Source organism: Amyelois transitella, chromosome 23 (genome assembly GCF_032362555.1).
Source record: "Amyelois transitella isolate CPQ chromosome 23, ilAmyTran1.1, whole genome shotgun sequence".
Lineage (NCBI taxonomy): Eukaryota > Metazoa > Arthropoda > Insecta > Lepidoptera > Pyralidae > Amyelois > Amyelois transitella.
Genome location: NC_083526.1, coordinates 805,118 through 823,530, shown reverse-complemented (window position 1 = coordinate 823,530; position 18,413 = coordinate 805,118). Strand labels below are relative to the sequence as shown.

The 18,413-nt window shown below is 35.8% G+C and overlaps 3 protein-coding genes across 9 annotated transcripts; 1 reads left to right on the top strand and 2 right to left on the bottom strand.

The window, feature by feature from the left end:
- Window positions 1-473: 473 nt before the first annotated feature.
- Window positions 474-5,620, bottom strand: LOC106139956 (translocator protein). 4 transcript variants are annotated; one of them, XM_060951013.1, is made up of 5 exons: window positions 5,469-5,620; window positions 4,164-4,408; window positions 2,366-2,460; window positions 1,856-2,040; window positions 474-1,377 (listed from the first exon to the last, which is right to left on the bottom strand). In XM_060951013.1, the coding sequence occupies exons 2-4, from the start codon at window positions 4,396-4,398 to the stop codon at window positions 1,858-1,860; spliced, it is 513 nt and encodes a 170-aa protein (XP_060806996.1). In that variant the 5' UTR covers window positions 4,399-4,408; window positions 5,469-5,620; the 3' UTR covers window positions 474-1,377; window positions 1,856-1,857. The 4 variants fall into 4 exon arrangements, with proteins under 4 accessions (XP_060806996.1, XP_060806997.1, XP_060806995.1 ...); XM_060951014.1 differs by having other exon boundaries at window positions 5,405-5,498; XM_060951012.1 differs by lacking the exon at window positions 5,469-5,620 and adding an exon at window positions 5,232-5,371.
- Window positions 5,218-8,871, top strand: LOC106140156 (translocator protein-like). Of its 4 annotated transcripts, none has more exons than XM_060951016.1 (5): window positions 5,232-5,336; window positions 5,999-6,068; window positions 6,479-6,726; window positions 7,749-7,843; window positions 8,513-8,871. In XM_060951016.1, exons 3-5 carry the CDS (start codon window positions 6,495-6,497, stop codon window positions 8,690-8,692), a joined length of 507 nt encoding a protein of 168 aa, XP_060806999.1. In that variant the 5' UTR covers window positions 5,232-5,336; window positions 5,999-6,068; window positions 6,479-6,494; the 3' UTR covers window positions 8,693-8,871. The 4 variants fall into 4 exon arrangements, with proteins under 4 accessions (XP_013197164.2, XP_060806999.1, XP_060806998.1 ...); XM_060951015.1 differs by lacking the exon at window positions 5,232-5,336 and adding an exon at window positions 5,723-5,905; XM_013341710.2 differs by lacking the exon at window positions 5,999-6,068 and having other exon boundaries at window positions 5,218-5,336.
- A 307-nt stretch (window positions 8,872-9,178) lies between these two features.
- LOC106140148 (nucleolar protein 14 homolog) lies at window positions 9,179-17,030 on the bottom strand. The gene is made up of 10 exons (XM_060951039.1): window positions 16,728-17,030; window positions 16,206-16,399; window positions 15,600-15,691; window positions 14,541-14,866; window positions 14,043-14,188; window positions 13,590-13,705; window positions 12,432-13,189; window positions 10,747-11,741; window positions 10,156-10,311; window positions 9,179-9,427 (listed from the first exon to the last, which is right to left on the bottom strand). Exons 1-10 carry the CDS (start codon window positions 16,920-16,922, stop codon window positions 9,337-9,339), a joined length of 3,069 nt encoding a protein of 1,022 aa, XP_060807022.1. The 5' UTR covers window positions 16,923-17,030; the 3' UTR covers window positions 9,179-9,336.
- Window positions 17,031-18,413: the final 1,383 nt, after the last annotated feature.

Here is an 18,413-nt window from a genome sequence, read left to right as displayed (position 1 = left end):
TTCAGATAACCAAACCAAACCGCAGTCTGATCATCCTATTCGCTTCAAACACAGTTTTGTGGTAAACCGTCGATTAGCTATTAACAAGCGCCGTTAGCATTAAATAATAAATAATTGGGTATTCCGTTTGATGTTTATTAGGATCAAATTACATGATTAAAAAATAAGTTCATCATTCGTTGATTCATATAATCACGTCTATATCTCTTGCGGGGTTGACAGAGCCAGCAGTCGCGAAAGATTGATAGGCCACGCTCAGCTGTTGGGCTTATTGATTGAATCGAGATTCAAATAGTTACAGGTTAATAGCCCATCGCCTAAAATAATCTCAAGATTAGAAGCCTATCCCTTAGTCGCTCGACCCAGGCCAATCAGGAAAAGACCTTTTCTCATCATGCTCTGGCCACAATAAAAAGTGTCATTGTTGCGTGTAGAAAAAGCATGGCTGTCAAACTTTAATAAAAAACAATAAAGACAGAATATCAGACTTTATTAATACTATAAACCTCCAAAACAAAAAAATATTCGAAAACAAGCATCCCTCACGATTATTTTTAAAACTATAACAAGATAGGTATATAATATGATAAAGTAGATTTAATCAATAAATGCCACAGGAATGCTGAATTGTTTGTGCTTAACCGTTTTAAAGGACACTTCCATTTTAATCTTTTAAGTACAGATAATTAAAAAGATATTTTTTTATAATCTTATATTTTTTAATTAAGTGGAGCTAATGCATTTAAATCTTGAGACTGACTTAGAACAAAAAGTATCCTCTTCAAATTAATATTCAAATTAAGAACATATTTTTAAACTTAAAATTATATTGTAGCTGCAATGTAGACTAAAGACTGAGGGCATGTAGGTATCTTTATTTATTTGCTTGTTAGCATATAAATGCGTAGTTTATCAGAAGACTTGTAAATTGTTTATTTTCATTTTTATATGTTCACATATTCGCCTGAATAAATAAAAATATATTTTATTATGACATAGACAACAGACTTAGTAGTAGTACCTACTTTTTTTTAATTGACGTAGATTATCAAACATAAAATTTCAAGTTCTTTTTTCAATTACATCGCATTATATTTTCTTGTTTTACAAACATTTACATTTCTTATTAGCCAGTAAGTAGTGAGGTACATTTTTTTTCATTAAATGGAGAAAATCCAACATAAGTTCTTTTTTCAAATTTCAACTTCGTGCATTGATAAAAATTCCTATATTGCCCGTATCTTTGGTACTAAGTGACGTTTTTTTACCTAGATTTTTGTACTTATAGCTAGATATTGTTGCGTTGCTCATAAAGCTAAGAACACTTTGCTTGAATGACGACAGGCGATTAAGTCAGCGTGCGTAATACTGTGTCATCTGAAACAAAAGTATCATTAACCAGAACAAATAAAAAAAAATACTGTTCAGAATGTGGAGCTACATTTCTTTTTTTTTTTTACTACGCTTTTATTAGCTTGGGTTGTATGTATGTATGTATGTAATTTGCCATTAAATTTGAAACAACTATTTTTAAAGAAAAAAAGCTACGAGCTTTTTTATAGACAAGTTCGAAAAATATGTCGCCGTGCGGTTCCCGGCACCAATATAAAAAACAAATAGGACTACTCAATCTCTTTCCTATGGATGTCGTAAAAGGTAACTAAGAAATAGGCATATAAGCTTGGCTTCTTTTAGGCGATGGGCCAGCAACCTGCCACTATTTGAATCTTAATTCTATCACCTAACAGCTGAACAGTCCACGTTTTTCAAGACTGCCGGCTCTATCTACCCCGCAAGTGACAAAGACGTGACTATACAGATGGATGGATAACAAAAATATATATATAACACCAACCTTTAGTTTGTCTTCTCGTCTTTGCTCTGTGGGTTATTCTTCCAAATATAGTAGGTCAGCGACATAGCATAACCCAACCAAGCGAGGTAGGGCACCATTAGTAGGCCTGCTTTCTTATCCACTACCGCGAAGGAAACCGCGGTCGCTGTAGCGGCGCCTATTAGAACTGTGCCTTCAATGAATGCCTGTAAATAAATATATATATATATACTAGAGGCCGCCCGCGACTTTGTTCGCGTGGAATCATTCCCGCGGGAACTCCGGGATAAAAAGTAGCATATTTGTTATTCTGGGTCGTGGATTGAAGGGATTGGCTTACAAACTTGGAATTCTTTTGTAGGCGATGGGCTAGCAACCTGTCACTATTTGAATCTCAAATTCTATAGTTGAACGTGGCCTTTCAGTCTTTTCAAGACTGTAGGCTCTGTCTAACCCGCAAGGCATTACATCTAAATATTAAGTAATAAATCATTGTTTAATTTATATTACCTTTTTATTAAACATACATACCAATTTAAAGTCCTTCAACCCGAAGAAGATGGGCGTCCACGCCCAGTTCAAGAGAAGTTGACTACCATACAAAGATAGCGGTAACACGGCGTTCTCTGAAATACAAGTCATACATACATATAGTCACGTCTATATCCTTTGAGGGGTAGACAGAGCCAACAGTCTTGAAAAGACTGATAGGCCACACTGAGGCATTTGGCTTAATAATAGAATTCAGATTCAAAAAGTGACAGGTTGCTAGCCCGTCGCCTAAGAGAAGAGTCCCAAGTTTATAAGCCTATCCCTTAGTCGCCTTTTACAACATCCATGGAAACGAAATGGAGTGATCCCTTTCTTTTTTATTGGTGCCGGGAACCACACGGCAAAAATACAAATCATAATGTAAAATTACATTATAGTAATAATTTTTTAGAAATATAAGTGTACATTAAGCTTAAATCTACTAGTATAATATAAATTATTAATGGCCTTTAAAAATGTATGTATGTATGTGATTTCTCGTCGTGATGTGACTTTTCCGTTTTGATTCCCGGCACTTTCAATTCAAATAGGACCACTCCATATCTTTACCATAGATATCGTAACAGGCGTCTAAGGGAATGCCTAATAAACTTGGGATTCTTCTTCAAGACGAAGACACGCAACCTGTCTCTGTTTGAATTTCAATTCCATCATTAAGCAATACAGCTGAAAATGGCATTTCAGTCTTTTTAAGACTGTTGGCTCTGTCTATTCCGCAAGGGCTATGGACAGATTCAAAAAGTGACAGGTTACTGCCTATCACCTACAAGAGGAATCGCAAGTTTGTAAGCCTATCCCTTAGTCGCCTTTTACGACATCCGTTGGAAAGATATCCCAATGATCCCAATCTAAAGCGTCGAAAACCACACGGCACATCCACATTCATAACTCTTAACTAACATTTACTACTAAACTCATAACTCTAGCTTTCCTTAGTCGACTAAGTTTTATCAGTATCTATAAAAATAAAACAAGTATAGGTATAATAAACTTGTGATAAGACCATCGTAATATATCTTAGTCATATTAACGTCTAATTTTATCAGATTATGTAAGTGCAATATAGGTAGAAACTATTTATCATTTTTATGCATTTTTCTACAACACTCAATAGTCCATATTCTACCATTTAAATATTACCTAGCTAGCTGTGGCCGCGACTTCGTCCGCGTGGAATACTTATTTTGGGCATCATTGAAGCCCTCAAGGATAAATAATATCACCCGCTTTTTTCACATTTTCGGTTATTTCTTTGCTCCTTATAGTTGCAGCGTGATGTTATACAGCCTAAACTAAATCCTTTCTCGATAAATGGTCTATTCAACGCAAAACGAATTTTTCAAATAGAACCATTAGTTCCTAAGATTAGCGCGTTCAAACAAACAAACTCTTCAGGTTTATATTAATATGTAGAAATAGATATAGATAGATATAAATTACAACAATATTACATACACAAAACAAAGTGATAACCTCTTTCTTTGAAGTAGGTTAATGTAAGCTAATGACCTTCCGAAAAAGTCCGACGTTACACTGAATTCTTCCATCATTCGGCACCAATATTCTTATATTAGTCGATGAGCTAGCAACCTGTCACTAGTTAAATCTATATATACTAGTAGTAGACAGATCTATGATGATGAGATGATGTCTACCCCGCAAGGCATATAACAACTAATCTCATTTTCCTATCTTCCTATGTCGCTTTCCTACTTAATAAGCAAAAAAAAAGGCAAAAGCCAGTTAATTAACTACAACTAATTAAACTTAAACTAACCGGGACTCTCGCTGCACTCTTCCAAGACCCTGTACGAAGCGTAACCCATGCTGCTGTACAAGACTGTCCACGCGGGCCCGAAGATCCATTTCGGTGCTGTCCAAGTGGGCTTGTTCAGCTGATCGTACCAGGTCTTCTCGTCACCTTTGCGGATTTGCCCGGCGAAGTAGAGGCCGTTCGCCCAGCCGCCGAGGTTGGGGAGGACTATGGAGCCGAGAGCTGTCCAGTTAGCCATTATCAAGTCTCTGACGGGAAGAAATTAAAGCAGATAAGAATATATGTTTTATTGGTCGTTCTCTGAATAATTGAAGAAGAATTGGGATTCTTTTTTTAGATAATGAACAAGCAACCTGTTATTATTTGAATCTCAATTCCATCATCAAGCAATACAGCTGAACGTGGCCATTTAGTCTTTTAGAGACATTTGGCTTTGTCTACCCCATAAAGAGTAAGGATGTGATATGTATGCATGTTCTCTAAAGAAGGTAGACTCTACAAAGACGGTACATTTCACTAGAAGGGAAGAAAGTTAACACTTTCAAAAAAACGTATAGAAATAGTACCATTTCAAGAATCAGTAGAATTACACAGTTTATAAGCCTATCACTAGGTGCGTTTTATGACATGCATGGGAAAGAGATGGAGTGATCCTATTCTTTTTGATATTGGTGCAGAGAACCACACAGCAATTGTGTGATTCTCAACCCCTTGATTGACTTTTACACTTATTTTCTTTAATACCAGCCCATTGGAAGCTCAATCAGCTTAATCTCATAGTCGTTTTTAAGATAATCCAAGGAAAATATATAGTGGTCCTATTCTAAAGTTTACATAACTTTATACACTCGTGAATGAATTAAACTTGTTTTATTTAAAACCATGATGTCACATTACCTTGCCATTTCATAATGTAACTCCAAAGCCATAAGTATTTGTTTTAAGTATCACAGCCTTTTAACTACACAATCAAATCCATACTAAACAATTACTTGTAATAATTACTATCGAGTGTAAATAATTAAATGATAATTATTTTATCAGCAGTTAATGATAGCAAATATCTCTCACCTTTGAACTACTTCTTGAGATTCCTCGGCCATTTTTTTATTTAAAATATGTATTGACGTGTGCTGTGCGAATTTAAGACACTAACTAGGAACTAAGATGAGTAAAGTGTGTATAAAGTAACTAATTAGCACATTATCTTTTGTAAAATTACGCAATTTCATTGTTTACATTACCAAAATTAGCGGCCGGCGGAAGGTCGTAGAAACTAGGCGGATATTATTACGTTGGTTTACTTACGTAGACACGGTTTAGGTAACTGTCGGGGCTATTGCGGGCGTGTAACACAAGAAATCTTATGAGAAATTGGAAAATTTAAAACAATAAAAGTGAAATCGCATCACTTGATTGAACAAGCATTGATAAACTTGGCAATTTAAGATGCCACCATAATATTTTTCACATGTTCAGATGATGGGATCTTTTTATTTTATAGGATTATCTCTGTATTTGACATTTGTCAGATGATTGGAATATTTCTGCCAACGCAAAACATAACTTAAAACTGTTTTGTATGTACAGAAAATCATCATTTCTTTATTGCTGGGGAGGCTTTTAGATTCATTTCAATAATGTTTCCTGTTTCAAAGTAAATAAAACTAGGTATTTTCCCTGTTTTAAAACACCAAGATTTTCAATAATCATTCTTCAAACAAGTGGAAATTTGAGGTGGGCAGGTGGGTGTATTGAATTTGATGAAAACAGCTGATAAGTTGTTTATCGTGTCGTGTGCGATTAGACGCGTTCTCACTATAAACTTTTCTGTCTAGACAAATCGCTATCAAACAGGAGATCTAAGAAAGAAAGAAAAATCTTTATTTGGCGCAAATGGTGATCTAGGTACGCAAAACAATTCTATTCTAAACACGGCAAGTTCTAATTTTACTGCTTTAGTACGATCCTTAATACGTGACCATAAAGTTCAATTTATAAGATCAAAAAACAGCAAGGCAAGGAAGTGGGTAATCGTTTATCCTGATGGCTTTAATGGCTTATTACTTACAGATTTACACTAATTAGTGGAACTACTCAGTTGACCTAGACTATGTAGAGGGGGAAACAGTCAGGTTTTTACACGAAGCGAATGGGTGTCCCATTTGACTTTCGCAACTTTTGCAGGGAAACCTTACTGATATTGGATTATGGTTTCGCATCCATTTTATAGCCATATTTATTAGCCTTGCGCAGGTTTCAACATAAGACCATAGATAAGTATAAAAATGGAAGGTCCATACTTTTTTTTCACGTAGAAGCAGAAACAGAAAAATGAACTGGGGCGCAATAGGATCTATGTTATTGCCTAATGTTGGAGGCTGGGCCGGAGCCGCCACCATGGCAGGTCAGGTCAGGAGGCCTGATGGGAAGGCCTGGTACCAGATAATAAAGAAGCCAAGTTGGAACCCACCAAATTGGGTGTTTGGGCCTACTTGGACGGCGTTATATACGTCAATGGGATATGCGTCTTATATGGTGTATAAAGAATGTGGCGGCATTACTGGTATGTTTATGCTGTTTTAACCCGCGGTGTAAAAAGGGGGTGTAATATGTGGATGGAGTCGTACATACAAAACAACGCTATATGGGGTTCTTTCCCTTTTCTATTCCAGTAAATGTTTATGTGTATCTTGGACAACAAACAATGCGTTTTTTTTTTAAAGGATGACGGACAGTCTTAAACCACCTTTATAAAGCCGCGTATACACCGGACCAACGAACGCCAACGAATGAGTTGATTTATTGGTTCCATAAAAAAATACTTGAAAAATTGTATAAGTACTTACCTATATAACAGTAGGTACCTTCTAAGTTGTACATAGTTGGACTTGTCTGGACGTTTTTGAGGTTTTTGGCGTGAGCCCATGCCTACATTTTCCAACATTCGAACCAAATTTAAAATGTGCTGTAATGTTTCTTAAAGGTTAAGGTCTAAATGAGGCTTTAGGGTCCAAAACAATCCGCCATGCAATGGTATATCCAACATTTCCAACGGTTGTTGGTATAGTTTACTTTTCGAAGTCCGATCGCACTACCACAAGATGGAGTCTGCGACCGAATGGAATAAATATTACACGACATTTATTTATGTATATGTATTTGGAATTATATTGAGAAAATGTTACTATTAGGTACATTTCTAGACTTCACTTATAATAAAATACCCAATTAAAATAAAGTAAAATTTAGGAATTTTAGTAAAATTTAGGAATTTAGAAAAAAAATATTATTAAAATTTGGACCCCTTGGTAGGGCTCCCATCACACAGGCACCATTCCCGCGCTGTATTACAATAGCAATACGCTGCGCAAGAGAGCTGCCCGCGCGCAGGTCACCCGTTGCCTCTCTCAGCCGTTTGATGAGCGCTTTGTGAAGTCAAATAAATATTGCGTACATGTAAATTTCTTTGCAACAAAGATATTACAAACAAATATTTCGAAGTCTGAACCTGAATTATTTCCCCCAAAATTATTACATATGTCGTTCCTTCGAAAAGGTCGAGTTCAGTTCTACTTTCCCTTGCAGACGAAGCAGTGCTACCTCTAGCCTTATATGGAGGTCAACTGGTGTTCAACTGGACGTGGACTCCTATATTCTTCAGGTTCCATAAGTTGGGATTGGTATGTCTCGTTAAATTAAACATTACTTAATTACATATATACATTAAATCCCGCCTCTTTTCCGGAGGGGTAGGCAGAGACTACCTCTTTCCACTTGCCACGATCTCTGCATACTTCCTTCGCTTTATCCGCATTCATAACTCTCTTCATGCAAGCTCGGCGGTTTCGGGTAGATACTCTTGACCTAACCCTTTAACAGGACGTCCTTAATTTGATCAAGATACGTTCGTCTAGGCCTTCCCACTCCGACCTTTCCCTCCACACTCGTCTTGTATATCTGCTTAGTCAACCTGCTTACATTCATCCTCTCCACATGACCGAACCATCTTAACATACCCCTTAATTACGTCTTTATCCATTACTGGCGACTTACGACTGGCGTTTAAAGCCACCCTAAATATTTGTCCCGTGTGGTTACCGGCACAAATACGAAAAAGAATAGGACCACTCCATCTCTTTTCCACAGATGTAAAAGGCGACTAAGGGTTAGGCTTTTAAACTTGGGAAACCTCTTTTAGGCGATGGGCTAGCAACATGTCACTATATGAATCTCAATTCTATCATTAAGCTTAACGTGGCTTTTCAGTCTTTGCGAGACTGTTACCTCTGTCTAGCCCGCATGATACGTGATCATATGAATGAGTGATTTCAATGATTGATTGATTCCAGGCCTTCATCCACATAGTCGCCCTGGACGTAGCCGCGGCAGCATGTACAGTCAGCTTCTTCTTCGTCAACAAGAGAACTATTTACTTCATGGCACCGTATTTAGCTTGGTTATCGTTCGCGTCGTATCTGAACTATGTAATTTGGAAACTAAATCCGGAGTATAATTCTAAAGATAATTAAAAACTATGCTTAAATTGTAAAAGAAATGGTCGTTCTGCAGAAATATGTACGCGGACACGGAATTATCGGGATCACTGTTAGCTCTGTCTACCCGGCAAGTGGTAATAAACGTGACTATATGTATATATTTGCAGAACGAAACTACATAATATGTTGATAGATAAGCCTTTTCTATAAATTAATTACGATAAAATTTTAGCTCTTAAGATTTTTAAATATATAGAATCGAATGTCATACATATAAATTATTAACATATATTCATTTCATTTTTAAAACTGGCAGATAAATATGGAATTTTGTTTCGAAATTTAGATTCCAAAACGGGTATATTATGTGTAGCTACATAGAAACGTATGGGTACCACTTTCCATATTAAGTCTAAAATATGTATGTATGCATGTGATCGGTGTTACGGAACGTTATTTGCATTTTCGATACGTCAATGTCGTCAATAAACGAGGTTTAACTAACATTGGTTTAATATTTAACGACAACAATTTTTTTTATGTGGCCCACAGTACGCGACTGGCCGAAACACGCAGATTTTTTTTTTTATTTTCATTACATTTCATTTAAAAACAGAACATTATTATAACAGTTTTATTTACACTTTCATTGACAATTCCATAGATATTCAAAATGTTCACTTCATTTTTTTTAGTTTGTTCAACTCCCCTTGCTGTATGGACGCGTCCTTGTAAATCTGTCGCACTTTCTCTTTTCTAACGTTGTCACTGAAAAAAACAAACAATGGCACTTCAGAATTTTTGGAAAAACAAGTTTATATTCCGTAAACTGCAGACATTTGATGTTTTTTTTTTATTAATATTAATTTTACGATATCAAACTAAAGCTACTTTAACTTTGGAATTTCTGTTGAATATCTCACATAAATTTTTACTATAATGTTGCACAGATTGAGTCAGCCTCGAAGTATGTTCAAAACTTGTGTTACGAGATACTAACTCAACGATACTATCTTTTCTCCTGGCTTTAGTGCCGATTGCATCCTCACCACTCTGGAGAGGAGCCCGGGGCATGCTTTTGACCATGGATCCTGGATTGGGTGAGTCAGGTTTTAACACGAAGCAACTCCCGCCTGACCTCCGCAACCTTTGCAGGGGAACCTAACCCGTATTGGACCGATCATGGTTACACATCCAGTTGCCTGAATGTGCAGGTTTCCTCACGATGTTTTCCTTCACCGCAAGTGCATCGGTAAGTATTCAAACTAATATACATTACTTCAAAAATAGTAATGAGTGCATGGCTAAGACGGAATTAACCCTGTGCTTTTTTGCGCCAGACGCATTTTGACCAACCACATTACCGATTCAACCAGCGATATTCTTATATATCACCCACCAAAAAAAAAAAAAAAAGATGCTTATATAGATAAACATCCAAGACTCAGGCCAATAAGAAAATGTTTAATAAAATGATGAAACGTTTTAATTCTCACCTTGCAATCTTCTGTTTGATCTTAACAGAAGCAATATACGCCTTGTCCCTTCTGATTTCCCTTAGGGCTCCCTTCATGGCTTTCTTGTACTTAGTCTGGAGTCTTGCTCTATCTGCCGCTTCACGCGACAGTTTAGACGATTTGCTGCCAGTGAAGCTGTGAATATATAATATAGATATTAAAAAAATGTCTTTCATCATGTCAGATATCTTCCGATTCTGTGCTGTATTCAAAGAATTTACTGATGAATTAGACAGAGTCAACAGTATTGAAAAGACTAATCGGCCATGTTTAACTTTTTGCCTTGATGAAAGAATTGATATTAAAATAAAATAGAGACAGGTTGCTAACTCATCGCTTAAAAAAAAGAATCCTAAGTTTATGAACCTTTCCCATAATCGCCTTTTTCGACATTCATAGAAAAGAGATGGAGTAGTCTTATTATTTTTCTATTGCTGCCGGGAACTACACGGCACTACATAAGATGATAAAATATTGAAATAACAGTGTCTCTTGCTTATGAAGTTCAAATTTTAATGGAAATATCGACTGCCACTGTTTAAAAAAGGTTATAAAGAAAAAAATACTCACACTTCTTGTATGTCAGGTTCGTAAAGCCTCAACGCCTTCGGCCTCTTCTTTTCTCGCGTCAACTGCGTAAAAGTCTTCAATTCCAATGTCTCCTTCATGTGTTTCATGACTTTTCTTACAGTCTTCCGTACATTCTCAGGGTACAAATCCGTATCAATCCTACCTAACAACTGTATATGTGGCTCAAACAAACATTGTTGTGCTTCAATTTCATTAAAAAAATTAAAAAACTCTTTCAATAACAACACCGAAACAAATAACGTTCGAATTTTGAAATCGTCACTAATTTCCTTTGCCACTAAATCTTTCGCCGCCATTTTGCTTTCGACGGTCAATTTCGAACAGTCGTGGTCTAAATTCAAAATTTTCTCGTCTTTGTGTAACCTAAATGGCGGAACGACTTGTATGGGATTTAAAATCGAAGTGCTGGCTGATAAATATAAAATTCCTCTTAGAAAGTTTATTACTGAAGGCACTAGTCTTTTTGAAAGCATTGTGTACTCTAATATAAGGGACGTAACAAATAATCCTCTAGAAACTGAATAGGCATCGCAAAACCTACATTTAGTTAATATTTCCGCCAAGAAAATTAAACACGGCGTCGTGACAGGATGCCTAAAATCTGATGTCGGATACAATAGTTGTACTAATTTGAAGAAAATCAACGTATTTAAATCGGGCACTACTTTTGGACGTTTCTCGAAAACGTCGTGTTTTTCCTTAATTAATTCAACTAGGAATTTCTTAGCTGAAACTTTATTCATTTTGGCTAGATCGAAGAAATATGGTACTAGTTTATCGAAAACCAAAAATGCTTTTATGACGTCACTTTCTTCATGTAAATTCGTGAAGATATCATTGATATATTGTAACATATGAGCGAATAATCTGCTGAGTTTCTCTTTATTATTCTCTGATAAACTCGGATCGTAACTCTTTATAAGTTTTTGGAGAGCGGTTGATTGCTGTATTGGCGTTTTACCGGTAAGTAATTCCTGAAAAAATACAGTTAAATTGTTACTAAACGTAACTTATTTTCGATAATTATTAGAAATAAACTTCCTCTGATTGGCCTGGATCTTTGATGTTTATCTATATGAGTATCATCACTACATAGTATAAAACAAATTCGCTATTTTAGTCTGTTTGTCTGTATGCTTAAATCTTTAAAATTACGCAACGGATTTTGATGCGGTTTTTTGTAACAGGTAGAGTGATTCAAGAGGAAGGTTTTTATGTATAATAACATTTATAATTTTGCACCCGTGCGAAGCCAGGGCGGGTCGCTAGTTTGTTATAAAATACCTTAAGTATCGTTGAGTTAGTATCTCGTAACACTAGTCTCGAAATAACTTCGAGGTTAACTCAATTTGGGTAATCTCTCCCGTATATCTTTATACATATATACATAAAATTACGCCTATATCCCCTGAAAGCCAACAGTCTTGAAGAGACTGGAAGACCACGTTCAGCTGTTTGGCTAAATGATAGAATTGAGATCCAAATAGTGACAGGTTGCTAGCGCATAGCCTTAAATAAGAATCCCTTGTTCATAATCAAATCCCTTAGTCGCCTTTTACGACACCCATAGGTAAGAGATGAAGGGTTCTTATTCGTTATAGGGGAAAAAATATATTTCTGTATTACATAAATGGTGAAATTATTTACACAAAAAAGTATCTTACCTTCAAATTATCACCTTCAGCCAGTTTCAGTTCAAAGAAGGAACCGATCTTCTCGACATCCTCCCCAGTCTCCATTTCATCTTCACTACCGGAAGATTTTAAATCATTAAAATCGTCTACAGCATTTTTCGCATCACCACCATCTGACTCATCATCTGAATCATCATTCTCTGTATCATTATCATCACTTCCATCATCGTCATCTGTAACTTCATCATCTACGTTGATTTCTTTATTTATTATATCTTTCTTTTGGTTTTTAGTTTTACAATCGTCATTTTCTTTATGTTTAGTCAATTCTGTAATTTTCTTTTTTGTTTTAGCTTCGTCAACACCTTTTTTTACTTTATTATTATCTTGTGTTATATCATCTTCATCATTACTCGAGTCTTCGCTACTACTGGCTTCACCATTTCCGATTTTAGCATCTTCAACAAGTTTCTTTACCTTATTTTTATCTTGTACTTTATCATCTTCATCATCACTTGAGTCTCCACTACTACCACTTTCACCATTTTGGTTTATAGCATCTTTAACGACTTTCTTTACCTTTCTATTTTCCTGTTCTTCATCATCTTCATCACTTGAGTCTTCACTACTATTGCCATTACCATTAGTTACTTTCTCAATGTTAACGTTTTCATCATCATCATTATCATCATCACCATCATTGGAGTCTTCTTCATCACCGCTGTCATCATCTTCCTCCGATGATGTATCAGATATGCCATCATCGAATTTTGGCTTTGCGTTCGGAACTGAAAATCATTTACTACGTTGATGAAAATTACAATTAAAATACTATTGCCCGTGGAGTAAAGTGGAGCGTCCTCCATTTATTTCCTTTCTCTGTAATTTTTTTTTGTTTGCTTATTTGTTTGTACTTCTGTTTTTTCTTTTATTTCATTTAAATATTTGATCAGCGGGGCTAGTGTGGCACGCGCTACGACGTTTTTTATAGCGCGATAAATTATTGCTAGCTCAAAAAGAATCCCAAGTTTATAAGCCTATCCCTTAGCCGCCTTATACGACATCCATGAGAAAGAGATGGAGTGGTCCCATTACCGTCCTAATGGTGCCGGGAACCACACGTCACGCAATGTAAATCTCACATGAACGAAGTTTCGGGCAAGAGCTTTAATAAATACACATACATACCTGAATAATCTTTAAGTATATTCTCAGGTACGAGCGGTTTTCCGTCCTTGTCGTACGCCAACATGAATTCCTTTTCATCTTCCAGCTCGAAATTGTCTTCTAGATCATCAGCAGACCTGTCAACAGAGAATAAATTAAAAAAAAAAGATTAGTTTGGATTTTTTTGTATATAAGATTTTAATTTAGACGCCTATAAAACGAACCCCAAGTTTGTAAGCCTATCCCTTAGTCCCCTTTTACGACATCCATGGGTGAGAGATGGAGTGGTCCTTTTCTTATTTGTATTGGTGCCGGGAACCACACGGCACTCAATTATATCATTAAGCCAAATAGCTGTACGTGGCCATTCAGTTTTTTCAAGACTGTTGGCTCTGTCTACCCCACAAGGGATATAGACGTGACCAAATGTACGTATATATGTTGCTATTACGATCAAGTATATCTAGACAATACCTGTGTTTAACTGTTGTTTTTTGAACGCGAATTGTTTCCGTCTCATGGTCACCCAGCATTCTCTGTTGCCTCTCCCTCTCCCACTGTTCCAGCTTCTCCCTCTCTTCTTTGGCTTGCTTCTCGTCTGTCTTTAGTGCGTCTGATGGCTGAAAGCGTAACAGAAAAATATATATATATATACATATATCACTCGTGGAATAAGTCAGATGAGCTAATGTAACATTATTGAAAGAGATTAGGAAAATGGTTTTTTTTTGGAACGCCCAAATCGATGTGTCTTATGATCACATCTATATCCCTTGCGGGGTAAACAGAGCCAGCAGTGTTGAAAGACTGATGTGCCACGTTAAGATGTAGGGCTTGATGATAGAATTTAGATTCAAAGTGATAGGTTGCAAGCCCATCCCAAAGTTTCTTCGTCGTAAAAGGCGTCTAAGGGTTAGGCTTAGGCTTGCAACAGGTGGTAGGCACAGCATTGAAAACTCAAACATAACTCACAGTCCCTCTCCTGTCAAACTTCAATTCCCTCATCATTTTATCATAATCCTGACTCTTCTCCTCTGCTTGACTCAACAATTTATCAATAATCGACTCTTTCTCCACTCGGGCCTTCTTAAACACAACCGGTTGCAAATCTTTCCATTCCGAATCCAATTTCTCTGTCAAGTCTAAAGTCTGCTCTTTCTCCTTCTGCTTCTCTGCTTTCCTCTTCTTGGATTCTGCTATAAGCTGCTCAATTAAGTCTTTGTGGGATTTGGAACCGTCTTTTGTATCCGTTTTTGCTAGAATACCACCACCGAAATGCCCTTCCGAGACAAATTCATCTGAAATAGAAATTAAAATATTACACATAAACATAACATAACATATAATTGTCAACATATCCCGCGGGGTAGACTGTGCCAACAGTCATCGAAAGACTGAAAGGCTGAACGTGGCCTTGGCTGATTGACTTAATGATAGAATTGAAATTCAAATAATGACAGGTTGCTAGCCCATCGCCTAAAAGAGGAATCCCGAAGTATATGTATAAGCCTATCCCTTAGTCGCCTTTAACGACATCCATCGGAAAGAGATGGAGTGGTCCTATTTTTATTATATTCTACAAAATTACAATAACAATAATTACTACCACTTTAACGTAATTTATCGCCGAATCAAATTTAAACTTAAAATCCGAAAACAAAATGTCTCCCGCTATCTAGCTCGTAATGGCGGACAATTCCAATGGCGCACTGCGATTGGCTCAACCCTCAAATATTTTCCGCTGCATACAAAATTTGATTTCTCATTGAGTTCTTCGCAGGGACATTGGTACCATGTAACTTATAGAGTAACACTTGGTCCACAAACCTAGCATGCTAGCATATTGACTAAATGAAGAATTCAAGGTTTCATTTAAATTAATTTACTTTAGAAATGGAATACAAAATTATAATATGCTGCAGTGTTGTTTGTTCCCCAGCTTCTTCTACTCCTGCGCTTCAGAAGCAGAAATAGATATCTAATGTCAAATACATCTAAAAATAAATGGGTCCAGAAAGAAGAGTTATTTACCATCAAGTCCCCCATATTTCTTGCTTTCTTCATCATCTTCTTCGTCAGATCTTGGATCATCAAACTTCTCAATTTGCTCCAATGTTTGTCCTCTAAAAAGAATTAAAAACACATGTTGATTAAAAAAAATAAGCAGTTCAAATTACACTGCAGCATTTTCTTTACTAATATTAACTTTCCAATATTTATTAATTAATTTATGTACATAATATTATAAACATGAGCATTTAATACAGTAATTGTATTACAAAGATGTAGATTTCAATAATTATGATGAAAGAAATACATCACATCTCAAACTTCTCTCTCTCTCCTATTCATGTTTAACTATAAAGAGAGAGATGAAAATTAATCATAATATGCCTTTTTTATGTGTTTTCATTATTCATGAATAAAAATATAATATTCATGTTGCATCCATTAACTTTTCATTCTATGGTTTCATACACATCTACATTATTGTTTCCTAACTTATAAACTAAATTCAAGGCTATGGTGCACTTCACACTTAAATGACTATTTTGTGGGCTCGAGAACCCTGTTAAACATACTCCCTCTACCTACTCTATTTTAGACAAAAAAAAACATTTCAAATTTAAATTTTACCTATGAGTTAAAATCTCGTCATCAGCCAAATTGTAAATATTCTTCCTGTTATGTTGCCTGGCCCGCTCGGCAGCGAACCTGACTACCATCTGCTCCTCCGCCGAGAGTTGAGAGTCCCTCTCTCCGATACGACGGTCTATGAATGTGTTCGTCTTATTCATGAGTTTCATTTCTGTGCCTATTGTTTCTTTTCTCTGTTAAAAAAAAAATATGTTAAATTTCTATTTAAAAAAAAAAGTTACATTTTTATTTACATACATACATACATATAATCATGTCTATAACCCTTGCAGGGTGGACAGAGCTAGACTTTCAGAAATATGGACCAAACTGTATATTAAAGCGAAATAATCCAGCTTCATGCATAATTCAGGTTCTAGGTGACGTTTCTAGTATTTTTAGGGCATGGATAGACCAGAAAACAAAATGCTAATGAAGTAATAACTAAATTATAATGCCAGAAGAAGGACAATTAAAAAGACAATAAGATACCACTCCTGTGAAATCTAAAATGAAAGTTACCTTCTTAATGGCCTTAGCCCTAGAAACTCCAGGTAATCCTCTGTCATGCTTAGATTTCTTGCCTAGAACTTTAATTTTTTCTCTGTTTATATGCACTTCGAAAGGGTTCAGCTTCTTTTTCATATTATCATGCCTCTTCTTGTTATGCACTTTATCAGCCAGTCCTGCGTTTCTTTTATTCTTTGTTTTTGCCATATTTACGCAGTTTGTAAGACTGTTTAACAATATATATGCTTTTTAAGTTTAATTCGCAAGATAAGTGAGGTTATGTACCACCGACCGATCGTGTTTACATTTCACTGTTCACATGGCATGCATTGACATTGACAGTTTGTTTCGAATGTCAGAAAAAGACGCGTTCATGAATGCATTTTTATATAATAATAACACAGAAATAATTAAAACGCACTATAGATAGGTCTTAGCACATTAGTTCAACCATATCCGCACTAGTAAAAATGTCTACTTGCTACGATCTCTTCAGATCTGCATTGCTTTTTCCACACTCATTAATTTTTTCATTTTCGGCTGATACATGCATCACCACACGTGAGACTCATTCATATACTGACTGAATCTTAGAACTGAACACTATTTTTCAGCTATTGCTTGTGTATAAAAAGAAATGGTAAAGAAACATATTACTTAAATGATTACTGACGTACGATCACGCACGACCGCCTATCAACGATACATAAAAAAATAAAGAAACAACATCACATTCATAGATACATAAAATCACGCCTTTTTCCCGGAGGGGTAGGCATACTTCCTTCGCTTCCACATTCATAACTCTCTTCATGCAAACTCATTAATTTCGGGTACTCTTGCCGCAGTGTTGCCAACCCCAAAAAGCTAAAAAACAACAACTCGCCTAAAATAAAACAGTATTTAGATATAAAAAAGGCAGATTTCATAATTTTGCTCATATAATTATAATAACAATTTTCTGAGTTACAAGAACTCACATACATTAACATATTTGTAATTGTAATTACAACAATAAAAGAACATAAATCAAAGTAAAATTAATTTTCAGTTTAATAAATCATCATTGTTTAATAATTGCCTCATCTGCAATATTTTCACACTCATTATTGTTTTTGAAATCATACATATTTTTTAAGCCTTTCTGTGGCTTCAAACGAATAGCAATCGGTTATTTCGGATTTAGTGTGTAATACTCCTTTAAAAGTTGTAGTCGATATTCGGTTACGTAATTAAGGAATATACTGCCATCTAGTGTCATTGTGTTTTATTGTGTAGTGGTTATCAAAAAAAATTTGCAGTTTAATATAATAGGTGGTGCCGAACGCTAGTTGAAAAACAGTAGAAAATAGGAATCAAACAGAAAATAAGGACATCAATGTGAAAAAAGCAAATCTACTGTTAAAACAGTAGGGTTGGTAACACTGTCTTGACCTGACCTTTGAATAACCAAATTCGGCTCAAAATCGGACCCGGCCAAGCCAAGCAAGGCCCGGCCCGTCTTGGGAAAACTGTTTTTATGGTTTTTCGAATGCAATTTTCTTATATTTGAACGCAGCAGAAAATATCAACTTCCTATTCCGAAAACTAAAAAAGGTTTGATTCTGTCTGCTAGTTTGATTGAACTAACGTCACTTTACTACTGTACTATTTGACGACTTCCTGCATTGTATTAAAGACTATATTCATGTATTGCAT